The 15,693-nt window shown below is 50.9% G+C and overlaps 1 protein-coding gene across 2 annotated transcripts in view; it reads left to right on the top strand.

Moving 5' to 3' along the window:
* LOC144178112 (atrial natriuretic peptide receptor 1-like) overlaps positions 1–15,693 on the top strand; it is a 791,119-nt gene that overhangs the window by 574,095 nt on the left and 201,331 nt on the right. For both annotated transcript variants that reach the window (XM_077705647.1, XM_077705648.1), the window contains exon 5: positions 86–177. In XM_077705647.1, the coding sequence (XP_077561773.1) occupies positions 86–177 (92 nt within the window). The remainder of the gene's footprint in view (positions 1–85; positions 178–15,693) is intronic.

Below are 15,693 nucleotides of genomic sequence, written 5' to 3'. Positions count from 1 at the left end.
TAGCTAGGGTGCCCTGACTTATAGCGAGAGGGGGCAGACTGTCCTTAACTTTGACGTTCTCTCTCTTTCTCTGCCACATTTGCAGGTATCACCGGCACGGTTAGAGTGAACGAGAAGGGTGACCGAGACTTGGATTACTCAATCCTGGACATGAACCCAGAAACGGGCCAATACCAGGTAATGAACTACGTCCAAGAAGCCTCACTTGGTCTAGAGGCGTGAATGCACTCTCTTCTTTCGCCCCGTTTGGTCCTGAATTGCGTCTTATTCTCTGCTTGTTGCCGTCTTTTCGTCTCTCTCTTTCTCCCAATCTCTCTTGCTCTCTGTTTCCCTTTAAAAAAAAATCACTGCCCTTTTCTTACAGTTTTTTTTTGTTGTTGTTGGCACAGCTTCTTTATACCGACGGCAATACGCTTCAGTGAATTGGTGAATCCCCCTGGTAATTATTCTTCACGGAAAAGACTCTCCGCGCGGGCAGGAAGCACAGACCAGCCGCGTTCAAATTGCCCCATTGTGGGCGACTAGGGAAGAAAGGCGGATGCAGATCAGCCTCGCCATTTTCGAGGCGGGGACGGGGCTCGGCCGCGGTAAAGCGGGGCGGATTCTTTTGAACGGGGGGATGGTTCGAGCGCCCGGTGTGCTCGGGTGAGCCAACGCAGAAGGGCCTTGAAGCGAACGGGGATCGCCCGCATGCTTTGGGTGCGCCGCGGCTGGGAAAAGCACTGCGGCAGCATAAGCTGTAACACCTCCGTATGAGGTAACGCCTAAGGTATAACAGCTTTGTGGTTGTGGCTACGAAAGGCAGCTGGTTTGGCTGATAACAAAAAAAAATGAACGGTTGAAAGTAAGCGGCTCCACTTGTAGATCCAACTCTGACTTCAAGCTCAGAGGAAAGCCCTTTTTTGGTTGGGTTACTGCAACGTTTTGGCCAAGTTTTTTAAGTCATGGGCAAATAAAGCGTTGCTATGAAGTGAGTGAAACGAGTGACCCAATAAGGAAAACAATCGGGATATAGATTGGCTCGTCTATTTCCCAAGCAACGCGCAATGGCGAATCGTCTGCGCGAGAGCTGCAGTGCGCTGCGGCGTTCCCGTTTCTCCCTGCGCGGTAAGTACAGTTCGCAGATATTCGCGAGGGAACGCCGCCACCACGTTAGTGCAAGCTCGGGCAATTTCGGCTGTCGCCACGCGACACAGCTGCAGTGCGCTGCGGCGTTCCCGTTTCTCCCTGCGCGGTAAGTACAGTTCGCAGATATTCGCGAGGGAACGCCGCCACCACGTTAGTGCAAGCTCGGGCAATTTCGGCTGTCGCCACGCGACACTTGGCCGCCTGCACTGAATTGCTCCTCTTGCGGGCCGTGGTAAACAGCGCCGCCGCCGCCGCCGATTCAGGGCATGCATAATGTATTCTTAATCCCCGATCAAATTTAGATTGCCGCGAAACGGGAACCGGGAAACGCTGGCATTTTCTACTGCGCGCCCTCTTTCTCGTCAGTCGTATCTAGCAGCGAAGAGGACTCGGCTCTCGCAGAGGAATAAAGTTCGCAGTTGGTTTTCGCTGCTGTTGCTTTCCTTCTTGGTTTTCCAGAAACCTCTCTTCCGGATGCGCTCCGAGCATTTCCGCTGGGACTTAAATCCAGCAGTCCTCGCTCATTGGTCCGTGGTTTCAGCTGTTTGTATCTTCCGGGGGATTTGTATGGATAAATATTTAATCCTTGAACTTGAATAATGTTTCGCGGTGAAAAAGATTTTGTTTATGAGCGTCAAGTTCGTTTGCCGAGAAACTTGTGCGCTTATAAAACGTGAAAATGAGCGCAAAATAAAAAAAAATGAATGGATTAAAAGGCAGAGAAGAAAAAATAACGCACAGAAAATATGTAACGCGTCTACATTGAAGGGAACGTGAAGACAAAATGCAAGTTTGTTTTATTCGAAAGATTCCATGTTTTGTAGTGCCACCCGCGCTTGCCCGGCAGCACACGTTGCTTTATTCACTGGGAAGTTAAAAGGTTTAGCGCAAGTTTTATTTTTCCCTTTAAATCGTGTGTTTAGTGTCGTCAGCTATGACGTCACCAGAGAAGGTACGTAGAGGGGCCATGCAGACAAAATACAAGTTTGCTTTTATCGAACAAAACAAAACAAAAAAAAATACGCCATCTTCCCGTAAGGAACCCTGATGAGGATGCGAAGTATCGTGGCGGTTCCGTGTGGTTCCATTGTGTTGCCGTTATGTTGAGTGATCTGTTGTTTACTATACTCGGTTACAACTCAAGAACGGCACCACCTCATGTAGTGTATCACTCCGCCAAAGCGCCGGACCCATGACGTCAGTGCGCGCGCGTTTTGAAAGGGCTTTGCTATGAATGCGTGATATCGTCTGCCTTGTCTCACGCAGTTTGTTTGTCGTCACTGGAGTCGTTTATAAGTATATTAAGTCCAAAAAATTACGGGAACGGCTCACGCCATGTTCAAAATATTCCCAGTAATGCCCTACTTGCGCCGCGCGGAGAAACATCCGGCTACGGTGATAAGGCACAGCGGCAACTTCCGGTGCCGTTCTTAAGTTGTCACCGAGTATAGCGCCAGGGGGAATTCCGCGTCCGGGTCCACACCAGGGGCAAAGACACGCAAGTAGTGTTCTGTTACGGTGAGTAGGCGGTGGTCCTCAAGGCGCCGAAACTCGTCCATCATGTTCTTGTCAATGTTGTCGTCTCTGTGATAGAATCGGTAGTCTCCGTCAGCGTTGCTGAGGTAAAGGTTGTTGACTAGTTCACCGGCTGAGAGCAACGTACACGCCCTCCTATTTGCAGCTTTGTCTTCTTCTCCTTCTTCTTCAGCGGTTCCTCTACGGGAAGATGACGACGGTGGTTGAACGGGAAGCTATCTCGTGATGGATTCTTTGGTTGGCCGATCCCTAGGGGCATCCTGCCACAATCAGCACCAGAGGCACTGCGGACGGGGCTGGTTGAGCTGCAAGGCGCGTGGCGCTTCCCGCCACAGCTTTCAACGGGAAATTCAACATCCTCCTCTAAAGTTTTCTGTTCGTCGTATCCGTTAACGTTCAGCTTCGCGTGCCTTCGTTGTATCAGTAGCTTCTTGACGTAGTTTGAATAAGTCAAGGACATAAGGCGCGTTCGTAGCACTTCCTCCTGTCGCGGTTTTGTAGCGTAGTGGGAATAGCACCGCGTACCACCCGTTGCGGCCTGAGAGTCGTGGGATCGAAACCGGGCGGCGCTAACTATTTCTTTTTTTTTTATAGTGTAGGGGCAGAGGTGCGCACAACGGACGGACACCGGACATAGCCCCGAGCAAGAGATGCTTTGCATCTAATACAATTTTGTTTTATTCAATTGGTGTTGTATAGTGCCGTGCCCCAAGCGCTTGTCCGGCAGCAAACGATGCTTTATTAACTGAGAAATAATTCAATTTAGGTTCAAATTTTGATTCTCGTGTCATATCGTGTGTTTCGTGACGCGTGCGATGACGTAACCGGGACAGGTCCTCAAGCCAACGTTAGTGCACTGTTTGGTCTGCAGCGGATTGCAGAACGCCTTGGTAACCGTCAGTCCTCCTAGATGGCGCTACGATACCACTCGAAAGCGCTGTCGGCACTTGCATTGTTTCTGACCATATTTGCACCTGGCTTGTTTTTGTTACGGCTGGTAGAAATTGTTTCGTGAAACATTGGGAATGCTCGACAAATAGGGTCACGTAAGGCAATGTCGCTTCCGCCAGTCGGCCAGTATCGCGTGAGGCAACCCCAAAGCGCCAGACTGCTGTGCCGCTATAACAAGCAGAGTGCGCGCAGTGCCAGCAGCAGTACGCACTGGCGCTTCTATGTTTACGTGCACTTTTGCAACTTCCATTGCTTACCCACCATTCTTACTGCTATAAAAAAATATGCATTACATTTAGGCGGAAATAGTTCGTTCTGAAAGCTTAGAAGCCCCTCCTAACTTGTTTTTTTTTTTGCCGGCCTCAGCCATTCCCACTACTGTACATATGACGTCACAGCTTCTAGTGCGGGAAATGAGCTGATCATTCCCTTTTTTCCTAATTATATAACTTACTTTGGCGAAGTTTTCGTTAAAAGTATGACTCTAACGAAACAATCTTTCGAATGAACCCAACTTGTGTTTTCTGTGCATGGCACCTTTAAAATGATTGTGTGTATGTTGACAAGGGCTGCAGTGAACGGCGAAAGGTATTTTCTTGCCTCATTTGCCGTTCGTCCTCCCAGATGGCGCTACGATGCTGCTCAGGACCGCTGTCCGCATTCACTTTTATTTTGACCAAATTTGTTCCTGGCTCATTTTTGTTGCGGTTGATAGTATACCTAATCGGTTCGTGAAACAGTGGGCATTCTCGACAGACAGTGTCATGTAAGACAATGTCGCTTATGCCGGCTAGCCAGTGTCGTGTGCGACAAGCGGCGGGCTACTGTGAAGCTGTGGCCAGCATCGGCGGTAAGCGCGACCACGGGTGGCGCTGCGAAGCGCGTCTCCTTGACGTCGGCTTAGACTTTCTCGCATTTGTCGTCTGCTTCACTCGGGCTCGGTCTCCCTGCCATTTACTTCGCGCTCGGTTCACGTTTGATGCTTTTTCCCACCAGATTTTGCGTGTGCGCAACTTTTTATCATTATAAAATACATAAATCGCATACACAAGCTCAAGGCGTGATTTAAAATATAGTTTTTGATACCCCTCCAGGAGAAACAATGCCGGTGTTGCCCCATTCCTTACGAAGCCGCGGTCCTGTGCAGAGCACGAAGAGTAGCTGGGAGCTAGGCGTGAGCTTCTGCATTCAACAATCTTGTCAAGATAGGGAGCAGCCAGCTGCTAGCAACCGACGACAGCAAAAATTCAAGACGAAAACAAATTACAGGCCTTCGGGGCAGTCGGCTTTGGCAGATGGCATTACGGTTCGCGGTAATCGTATGTAAGAAGATGGCAACACAGTTTTTGCAACCTTGCCGAACGCTCTAAAGTATTGTATCACATCACTTTACGTTGTCATGGCATGGAAGTATGCCGACCTGCACTATGGGCAGGAAAAAATGTAAATTAAGTTCCAAGTAACCTACCGTGCGTATAGGCGCGTGCTGCTTTTACACCAGGCTTCTAACCAGTATGGAGGCTTATTGAGTAAAACGTTAGCAATTGAGCACAATACCAATAACGTTGGTTCAAGCTATAGTGCTCGTATCCATCCATGAAGTAATCGTGGTTTCAAGCTCGTCTCCCATTTGTGGGTGTAAACCAAATCATAGAGACTTTGGAATGACACACCCATTTTCATCACTCCTTTCTGTCCATATAAAGTCAGTACGGAGAGGAGCTAGTGCTAGTCGGTTTCCATCATTTCTGCAGATACGCCGCCATAACATATTTTCGCCGCATACGCCGCACGCACGCGCGGGCGCACACACACACACGCAGCCACGCACACTCGCGCACACGCGCGCGCGCGCACGCACGCATGCATGCTAGTCACGTGCACAGTAAAAATACAGAAACGCGAAGTTTGTTGAGACCTGGAGGGATATTTACGGTATATTTCCGACAGCCATATTCTCCCAATAATCAGATATGCGTTTAGTAAAACTGCACTAAAGAGAAGGAGGAGGAGGAGAAGGAGGAGGAGGAGAAAACTTTAACAGTAAAATCGAGCTAGTTAGTGGGCGTGGTCCGTAATCCAGGACAAGAGAGCAAGAGTAATTTTGTTCAATTCAAGGAATGTCATCCCCGAGAAGGCCATAATTTGTTCTTTGCGCCTGAAGGGGTTGGAAAACAATAAAGAGCTGTTTGGACCATCGGTTTAAATTCTTGTTATACTAGAAACCCAGCACCTATACTATTTATTGCGTTTGCCAGAGAGTATATCAAGGCTTCAACACCGTAATCATGTCATAACTGTTCGGGTTGAGAGTCGGTTCGTTATGATAACGATGGTTAAGATAGAAGAAGTTCGGGGCACAAATGCCGCCTTCGAGTACTGTGGACAACGTTGTCTGCGCCGTTACGCGGTGGCGTAGCACAAAACTTCTCATTACATTTGCGTGAGAATAAACAACACACGCTGCGGATATGCACCATCTTGCACGCAGACATAACAAAAGCGAATTTGTGAAGAAGGGAATGCTGCCTGAAGAATATATCCACACGAACTTTTTGAGCCTTCCAAACATCCCCAAAACTCCTAATAAGACGTTTGTTACGGTTCAGAAAAATAATGGGTTGGGCACAAAAAAAGAAAACCTTAATCCTGATACGAGTCAGCAACAACGAAAGAAATAGAAGACAGCCGCTTTATTTCCTGCTGTGTGATGCGCGTGCTGTGTGATGCGCCTGCTGCTTGGTGCGTAGCATTCGACTGTTGAGGAGGGGGAGGAGTGAAACTTTATATAATGATAATAAATGAAATTTTGGGTCTGTGGGACTGTTGAGTCTTTATGAAGCCATCTCAAAAGTACTTTAGGGAAACCTACGCATTTTGAATACTTACTGAGGAGCTGTGGGCACTGAACCTCGTAGATAAGCTAGAAGGGACGAGTTACACAGGGTCTTCTGACCGATGCTCTGAAGAACGCTGTTCTCTCTCTCTCTCCTCGTGTGTTGCAAACTTGTGCAGGATACAGCTTGAAATTATTCGGATGTGTCAGAAGCTGGCAAAACGATTTGCGTGAAATACACTTTTTACTGCACTAAAGCATCAGAACGGGCGATTTATAGCGGTCGCACTGCTGCCCCTCACAAGCGGAATGTAGCAGACGACACCGGCGCGAGCCCCTAAGCTGACGTCAGGAGCCAGTGGGCGCCACTCAAAAATGCCCATCTCCCCGCGAGGGGGACTCGAGTAAATGCGTCGCATAGGGGGTGGGTGTATTGCGTTAACGTTTAGTGTTTGGGGAGTTGGTGGTAGTGAATGCGTTGTATCAGCAGCTCCTTTACGTAGTTTGAATGCATGAGTCAAGGATATAAGGCGCGTTCGTAGCCTTTCATTCTGTGTCGGCTTTGTGGCGAAGTGGGTAGATCACCATGTACCTTGCGTTCCGCCCGCAGGGTCGTGGGATCGAAACCAGGCGCCGGTAAGTATTATTTTCTTATATAGTGTAGGGGGAGGTGTGCGGACCCGTTGTTGAGAGCGAGGAGGGTAGCGTGATGCGGGAGAGGAGGAGCGGGGGAGAGGGCGCGACGGAAGATCAGACACTTTTTGACTTGGGTGAGACATCACAGCCTTGGTCTTATTAACGTTGATTTTTAGATCACATTCATTTGCCCAGGTGTTTATTTGTTCCAATGCCCTATTTTGTCGTTCAGTTAAACGATGGTTGACTGTCCATTGAAAAACACACTTGTGTCTTCGGTTTCGCAAGCCAGTATCTTCGTGCCGTCGCAAAGGCATGGAAGTCGGGAAAGATTGCCACCGGCCAATAATTCACCTAAGTGAGGATGACGTTGTTATGTAGATGCGCAGCTTTGCCGTGTGATTACCTGAATGATTAGCCTTCCGATGTTCCGAGAAGAGCCGAACTCGCTGTACGTGGAGTTCCGCGTGCCGGGTGTTGGAGCCTAGAACGCATACACCGCGTCCACTTCTAGCAAACGCCGCAGCGAGGGAGTCGACTTGGAGACGTGGAATGCGTGCTTGGCTCGCACTCAGGACGCCTGGTTTCGATTTTAATCGAGATGCAGAAATTTTAATTTTCCTTTTCTACGCGATATCGTCTCTTTTATCCTATCAGCGCCATCGGCAATTTTAGGAGCTATTTCTCGGCTATTGAGGGCGGACGCCAGTTTTCCTACTAAATGGGCCGTTTGAGGCTTTCGCACTAACATCGTGCGCACGATCGTTCGTTGTTGCCTTCCCGGCCTCAAAAAGAAAGAAAGAGCCGCCGAAGTAACTGGAACATCCTGTTGTGGGACTGAAGGAGCATATCACTTCTCGAAGGCATTCGTGGCGTGCGGGGTGGGAATTATGTCGGCGTCGCCGTCACATTGGATGATGGTAACTGGCCGTCAGCCTCTGACGGCTTCCGTCCTTGCCCTATCACCCTGAGAGGGTACATGAGAATTGACATGTTGGCGTCGCCGTCAATGCGCAATGCCGTGAGCTTTTGACGGCAGTTGTTACTGTCATTGGCTAATGTCCTCGAGTGGGGATGTGCTATTTGTGGAATAGGAAAATTGAGGAATCGGTGGCGATCTTCTCACAGCTGCTGTCATCGTCCGTATCAAATCTAACTGTATCATGTTAGGCACGTACTAAGCCTCAGCGTTAGGCGCCTTTATTGATGAGCCTAACGACGTACCATCATGGTGCCACAAACTGCAGGCCAGGCCCTCCATTTTTTACATTGGGGCGGCCGACATGCCGGCCTCCCGGACGGGGGTGGGCCATTTTGCGTCGCGCTGCGGGATCCGGAGCACCCTTTTTGGCTTTGTTCTCGCATCCGATCTTTCACAGTACCTGCTACGAGGACGAAGCGGGCTGAGACGTTCCAGCGCGCGTGCAGGTGCGAGGGGTTGACGGCACGATCGCACGCTCGGGCGCGCGCGTGCGATTGTGGCGAGTGCCCCACGAGGGAGGAAAAGAGGAGCAACGGGGACGACGACAGAGCAGGTCTACGGGACGGACCGGCGGCCGGCGGAAGTTTATTTAAGCGGGAGCAAGCGGTCGCTGGGGACAGTCGGCTGGAGATTTTCGAACGTGCAATACGCTGGGAAGGGTCCGGGGGTGACGCGGCCTTAGCGGATGTCCGTCGGTAGGCCCGCGGCGGAACGACCAGCGCCTCATCTACGGTATCGAGTTCGCCTCGTCGTCGCGGGTCTCAAGGCCGACCTGAATCCGCACCCCGGATCCCCGGAAAACGTAAGCGGCTGCCCGGTGAAGCCGACTCGTCTTCGCCATGACTTTCCGTCCGCCGTGACTTTCCGCTCGAGGTTACACATTGCCACGCCTGGGGCTAAGACGTTTGCCTCGTAGTGTTTCGTGTGCCGCGCCCCGCCTTCATAATTTGTTAGATGCGACGCATCTCTTGCTCTGAGGCATGTCCCTCCTGCGTCGGCGTTGTCCGGCGTCCGCACGCCAGCTGCGCATGCATGACTCTCCTCCCGTCTTCTCTCCGACAGCTATGCGCGCAACGCACTCACTCCGCCTCATTATCATAAACAACAGCTGTGTGCCCGCGCTTCGCTCGCTTCGCTCCGCTCCCGTCGCGCAAGCATGTGCATGCGCGACTCTCCTCCGTTTTCTCCTCTCCTTGAGGTGCTGTGAATATAAAGCGGGTATCGCGCTGCGGCAGTTCAGTCAGCGCTCGCTCTCGTTCGACTTCGCGTCACTTTGCTTGACGACAGCGTGCTTGACTTGATTCTTCCGATGAAGACGTGATGGAAGCGACGGTCCCTTCATGAAAAGTAAAATTACGCCCATCTTCCCGCGTATGAGAACACCTGCATGTGATGGAATGCATCATACGCGTTCACAATACGTTTTACCCGATTTAGAGAATCAACCCAATGGAAACGCCAATTGAACCCCCCGATGCGTCGCATCACACCAGGGTTCCCTCGCGGGAAGATGGGCGTAATTGTTGTTGTCTCGGGTTAAGATAACTGCCTCCTCCTGGTTTTTGTGGCGTCCCTTCCAGTTAACGTGCTGCGAGTTTTTGTTTGTTTTGTTTGGTTTGTAGTAGTTGTGGTTGTCGAGGGTAACGATGTTTGAGGGCATTTCGCGTGTCGTGTACCGCTTCCAGAGCTGCTAGATTTTTATAGTAGTTGGTGCTGTCGGGGGTAACGATGTTTGTCCCCTAGAGTGTTTCGCGTGTTGCGTACTTGTTATTATTTTTTTGTAGTTGCTTTGCCGATGATTAAAAAAGTGTTTGCCTCCTAGAGTGTTTCACGTGTCGCGTCCAGCTTTCGCAGTTGCTATGTTTTTGTGGTTGAATTTTAAGGCGTAGGCCACGGCGGATAGAGTGCCTCAGTAATGGCCGCATTGTGTATTTGTTTTTTGTTGTTGTTGTTATCTAGTTAGCGCCCTGCGTTAGCCGCCCAGCGCGCGCGTGCGCTTATTGTACGGCAGATTAGTGCCTGCGCGCACAAGGCCGATGTCAGTGTGAAGGTTTCTTCTTCTTTTTCTTTGTCCCCCGTGGCCTTGTAATCTCTTGTTCCTGCAGTAAACATATACAGTTAAAAACGTAGTCGTGCATCTCCGCTGTGATTTCAGTCACTCCACTGCAGCAATCTCGGCACACGTGAAAACTCACGGGCCGGCTACCCGGCTTAAATATAAATAGTTGTTGTCACGCGCCCTCCTTCATTGGTTTGTGCTAGCGGACATAATTACCAAGGGGAGGTGTCTGTGACACATGGCATAGAACTCGGTGTATCTCAGGATGCGGATCCCCGTTCTCGACGTTAGAGCTCCCGTTGTTGAATGGACCGTGAGGTGGTGACGGTCCCTCCACCGTCACTGGCCAGTCCACCTGGTGAGTGGAGGCCTCCGCAGGTACTGGCAATTTCGATGACAGCCTCGCTTTTTAAATGCGAATGCATTTCTTAGTCGGGGGTTGTCGTGCTCCGTCGGCGTGCGCCTGCATTCCTCCAGCACGAGCGCACGTGAGCGCGCGCCTCGTAGTTCTGCCTTCGTCGTCGTCTCGGCGCGGCGGACCCGCGCCGCTACAGTCGGGGGTTGTCGTGCTCCGTCGGCGTGCGCCCGCAGGTGTTATCTCTCCGCGCTCCTCCTCTCCCCTAGCAACAGCTGTGGCGCGCCTAGCAACCGGAGCAGGTGGTAGCTCGGGCGGGAGTAGCGGAGGACAAGGGGAGAGGAGGAGCGCGCTCGGGCGTGTGAGGGCGCTCGCATCGCGGAGCTCGGGCGGAGTAGCGGAGAGTGAGTGGAGAGGAGGAGCGTGTTCGGGCGTGTGAGGGCGCTCGCATCGCAGAGCTCGGCGGGAGAGAGAGCTCGCGCGCGGGGCGGGCGTGTTGCGCGGGTCTCTCTCTCCTCTCGCGTACCCTCTCTCCGCTCGCTGCGCTCGGAAAATGTATATAAATGCAGTGGAGCGCACGCCTCTCTCCGTTACTGCTTGCCGCAGCGCACTCATCGGTGCACCCAATGCATTCGCATTTCCGCACGATCCCCTTCGGGGAGGTGGGGGGAGTTTTGGCGAGAGAGAGACTTGGTGCCCTCTTCACAGACGTCAATGCGTCGTCTGGACTGAAACTGCTCTCACAAACAGCAGGAGCGATACGCTTCTCGGGACGAAGCTTTTTTCGGCCAAGAGCCGAGGGATGCCCACGCATCGCATACAAAATCTGACAGTAAAAACGGGGACCATTTGCAGGCGAGTATGAAGAAGCTTTGTGGCTTGCGCGCAACGACTAGTAATCAAAATTTATTTTAGGACATGTATAAACATTTTTAATTAGTTTAATTGATCTGGAAAAGAGATTTATCGTCAAGTATTTAGGTGGGTTCGTAGTTTGCTCAGAGCTTCATCGTTCCGATTCGCAGTACCAGTTTCTAAAGACGATACGTTACAAAAGCACTGATCAGTGCTTTTGTTACGCAACCGGTTCTTTTAAGGAGGTTCAATGAAACTTGAGTTTCATTGAACCTCCTTAAAAGAACCGGTTGCGTCACAATACCAAGTTATACGGTGGCTCTACTCGGTGCTTCAAAACAGGCTACAAAGTGCGATACTTGTACGCATTATTATCCATGGCTTCAATGAATCAGTGAATCAATCAATCAATGAATCAATCAATCAATGAATCAATCAATCGAACAATCAGTCAATATATTTTAAATTGTTTATTTAACATGCTCATTTAACAGAGGCGTAGATTGAGAACTGCTGCTCATAAGATATTGAAGGGCACAGGAGGAGGTGACACTGCGAGTAAAAAGAATACATCAAAGAAAAAACAAGAAATTGGCTCTTAAATAAGTATGCAGCACGTGAAACCAGAAAACTTTTACCTATTGTTAGGATTCTGCGCGCCGCCACCGTGTTCGCGCGTCCTGCAAATTTTTGTGGAGTACCCCGGTGTGTGAGAAAGCTCGGGCAAGCCGCAACGTGCCTGGGAACGGTCGTATCGCGGGCGCCTCGATGTCGGCTTGATTAAAACTTCGGCAGCTGCAAGCGCGACCTGTAGCGACTTGTCTCGGCGGACCGACACCGCAACCGAGATCATCTCTCCCACCTCTCTCAGACTCAACGTGCGCCGCTACTACCGACCCCTCACGAACTCTGGAAAGAGCGTTGTGTGTGTCTGTGCTATGTTCGCGCCGTGTGCAAAAGCACTAGGAGTACTGTTGGACCATTACAGCTTCGGGCATAAACCGCAGAACCCCAAACGCAGAATCGCGTTCGTTGTGGACCAGCGAATCAATACTGTCACTCTGCTCGAGTCCTGTACTGTAACCTCGTCCGCAAAGGTACTGTTCCTGTATGGCTTCGGCTTATCTCTCGCCATGCAGTAAACCAGCTAAGTTTTCCATCGCCTTCTTGTCGTCGTCACCAAGGCAACCTTTGCTGGCCGCTCTTCACCACGCTACCTCGGACGACGCAGTCGACGGAGCCCGGTTCAGGGACGCCTTCCGAAATCTCGCGCAGCAAGCTAAATCGTGTGCGATAGAAGGCAAGTAGCATACAGCAATGTATTAGAAATCAGTACTGCAAACTCAGCAGCAAAATCAAGATCCTATTAGACTAAGGAACAAAGAGCAAACTGTTTGAAAGCATAACAGTTGTGCAGGTGGCTTATAAAAATAAACATTGGCCGCGTACGTGCTCCCTTTCCTGCAAATGTCGTCGAAAGATGATAGTCTCCTGCTCCCCCTCGTTTCGGCCACGTAAATGCCTTTCTTTTATCCGCATACCCTTCTCGCACGCTCGTCTCCTCCCGCATCGCTCCTTCAACGATAACATGGCGGAGGTTCGCTAAAGTCAATTCAATTTTCCCGTGTTCCTCTGCTCGCGCGTCATGTATTCGCTACAGATGGACTTCTGAAATGCCGCCACGGGGTCTAGGCTTGGGCGTGAGCTATTTTTGTATTTCCGGGTGAAAACGCTGTCTTGAACGCATAACACAAGGGCGCACCTCCCAGGTTACACCACGTACAGCACTGACGTGGGCATGAGCCTCCATACTCTCGTAGACAAAAAACTTACTGCCATACAGCACCCTCTCCAACAAGCAGAACCGATTGGTATTCTGTTGGAAATCATACCAAGAGGCCCCAAGCCGAAAAGACAACGACCTCTATTCCATCTGAATATCTACTGCCGGCAAAGATGTCTTCAAGCAACCCTCAAACAGGTTATGGAGCAGGTTGCCTCAAAAGCGGCTGCTAACCCTCTTCTCATCACCGGTGACTTCAACGCGGCCCATCAGCTGTGGGGCTACGTCTACTCCAATCCTCGAGGCAACATGCTGTATAAACTCATAGAGAACCTCGAGCTTACGATCCTCACGAACCCCAGAGGCTCTACCAGATTGGGTACGAGCACCGCGAGGGATACCAACCCTGACCTCACCTTTACCAGAAATATCCCACTGGCCTCCTGGACCAACTTACATGAACATCACGGAAGTGACCACGCAATCCTGGCGACCACCATCCAAGGCACAGATTACAAAACTACTACTGGCACTGCAGAGCTCACGGATTGGTCCAAATTTCGAGAAGAACGCGGACAGAGATCTGAGAATGCCATTTTGACAGTGCAAGAATGGATCCAGCAACTGAACCATGACGTTAAATTACACACCCAAAACATTCGTACCACTTCCTCGACTCCCAGCGTGGACGCGCGCCTCCTGCACATGTGGGAAGCCCGGCGAGGCCTCTTGAAACGATGGAAGCGCCAACGTCTCAATAAGAAACTCAAGAAACGCATAGCAGAGCTCACAAAACAAGCTGCTGAATACGCCAGCAAGTTAAGTCGCGAGAACTGGCTAACGCTTTGCGACGGGTTAAGGGGCACGCTCAGCACTTCCAAGACATGAAAATTGCTTCGATACCTCATTAACCCGGTGGCCTGTAAGGCGGAGTCCCTCAAGAACATGGCTCGAATAATTTACACATTCCCCGGTGGAGAGAAGCAACTCCTTGCTGCCTTAAAGACCCGGTATTTCCCCGATCAACCCAACGAAGCACTTCCACCTTACACCGGCGAACCCAACGAGTTGCTAGATCAAGACATCCATATTCACGAGGTAACCGCAACCATTCACGCTCTGAGGCGCCACACTGCCCCTGGCATTGACCAGGTTACCAACAAGGCGCGCATTAACCTCGATGACAATTCAATAATTGAACTTACAGCATACCTCAACAACGTGTGGCGGGAAGGTATACTACCAGAGGAATGGAAAACTGCGGAGGTTCGCTTTATACCAAAACCGGAGAAACAACTATCTACTGATTTCCAACAACGATGGTGGGGTTCCGTCCTTACCTCAGCCCAAGATATCCTCCTCCAGCATAAGGAAGAAGTCATAATACCAGCTACCCGCAATGCCCCAACGGCCATCCTGGGACTTGACCTCAAGGGTGCTTTTGACAATGTGCGGCACACAAAGATCCTGCAGAACCTCAACGCACTTGGATGCGGCGGGCGCACATACAGATACGTGAGGGACTTCCTTTCCGGCAGGAAAGCTATCATAAAAATGGGTGATACCTCCACAAAACCATTCCTCCTGGGAGGTCGCGGTACGCCTCAGGGAGCAGTGCTCTCTCCCCTGCTGTTTAACGTTGCCCTCGTTGGGCTTCCGCCTCTCCTCAACAACATCCCGGGGATCAGGCATGACCTATATGCGGATGACATTACCATCTGGACGTCCACGGGGTCAATTGGGGCAATGCAGGATCGCTTGCAAGAAGCAGCGGATGTGGTAAGCGAATATGCGAAGTCATGCGGCATCTGCTGCGCTCCGCAAAAATCGGAGTTGCTAGTCGTTTCGCCACGCCAGAAACATGTCCCAGGCACGCCCACCATCTGCCTCAAGTTGGATGGCCACACCATCACTCCATCTCAGCATATAAAGATTCTCGGAATGACCTTTCAAGAGAGAGAGAGAGAAAGAACTTTATTTGCCCAGAAGTAGAGAGCTTGGACTCTCTTTGCCGCGTTAGTCAGCCAGAAGATCTTGGTCCCTGGCGGCTTCTTCGGCCATCTGGACAAGGCGTAGCTGCGTTAGAGGATCAGAGCTGCGCAGCAGGGTTTCCCAGTGCTCTAGGTGGTTGATATCTATGCGGGGTAGAGGGGTCTTGCTCCGTGGTTTTTTTTTGGCATTTCCACATAATGTGCGTGAGGTCTGCGCGGTGGCCGCAATGCTTGCACTTATCCGAGAAGATCTCTGGATGGAAGTGACTATAGGCCAGCGGGTTCGGGTAGGTATTGGTTTGAAGTTGCCTCCATGCTTTGGCCTGCGCAGCGTTGAGTGTGCGGTGGGCGGCTGGAAATTCGCACCTGCTGTGTTTGTAGTAATTTGTTATCTCTTTGTACGAGTTGACGCTGTCGAATTTCTCTGAGTGATCTGTTGCCACTGCAGGGGGGTTAACTGCTGCTCGGGTGACGATCTCGCAAGCAGCTGTGTGGGCCCGTTCGTTGCCTTGTAACCCTTCGTGTGCAGGAGTCCATATAAGTTTCGTTGACCGGTAATTTGGTGCTCGCAGCTGTTGAAG

The sequence above is a fragment of the Haemaphysalis longicornis genome, unplaced genomic scaffold (genome assembly GCF_048455015.1).
Source record: "Haemaphysalis longicornis isolate Haplotype H1 unplaced genomic scaffold, Haemaphysalis longicornis Haplotype H1 scaffold_4, whole genome shotgun sequence".
Taxonomy (NCBI): Eukaryota; Metazoa; Arthropoda; class Arachnida; order Ixodida; family Ixodidae; genus Haemaphysalis; species Haemaphysalis longicornis.
The sequence above is the reverse complement of the archived record's forward strand: the minus strand, read 5'-3'. Positions and strand labels throughout refer to the sequence as shown.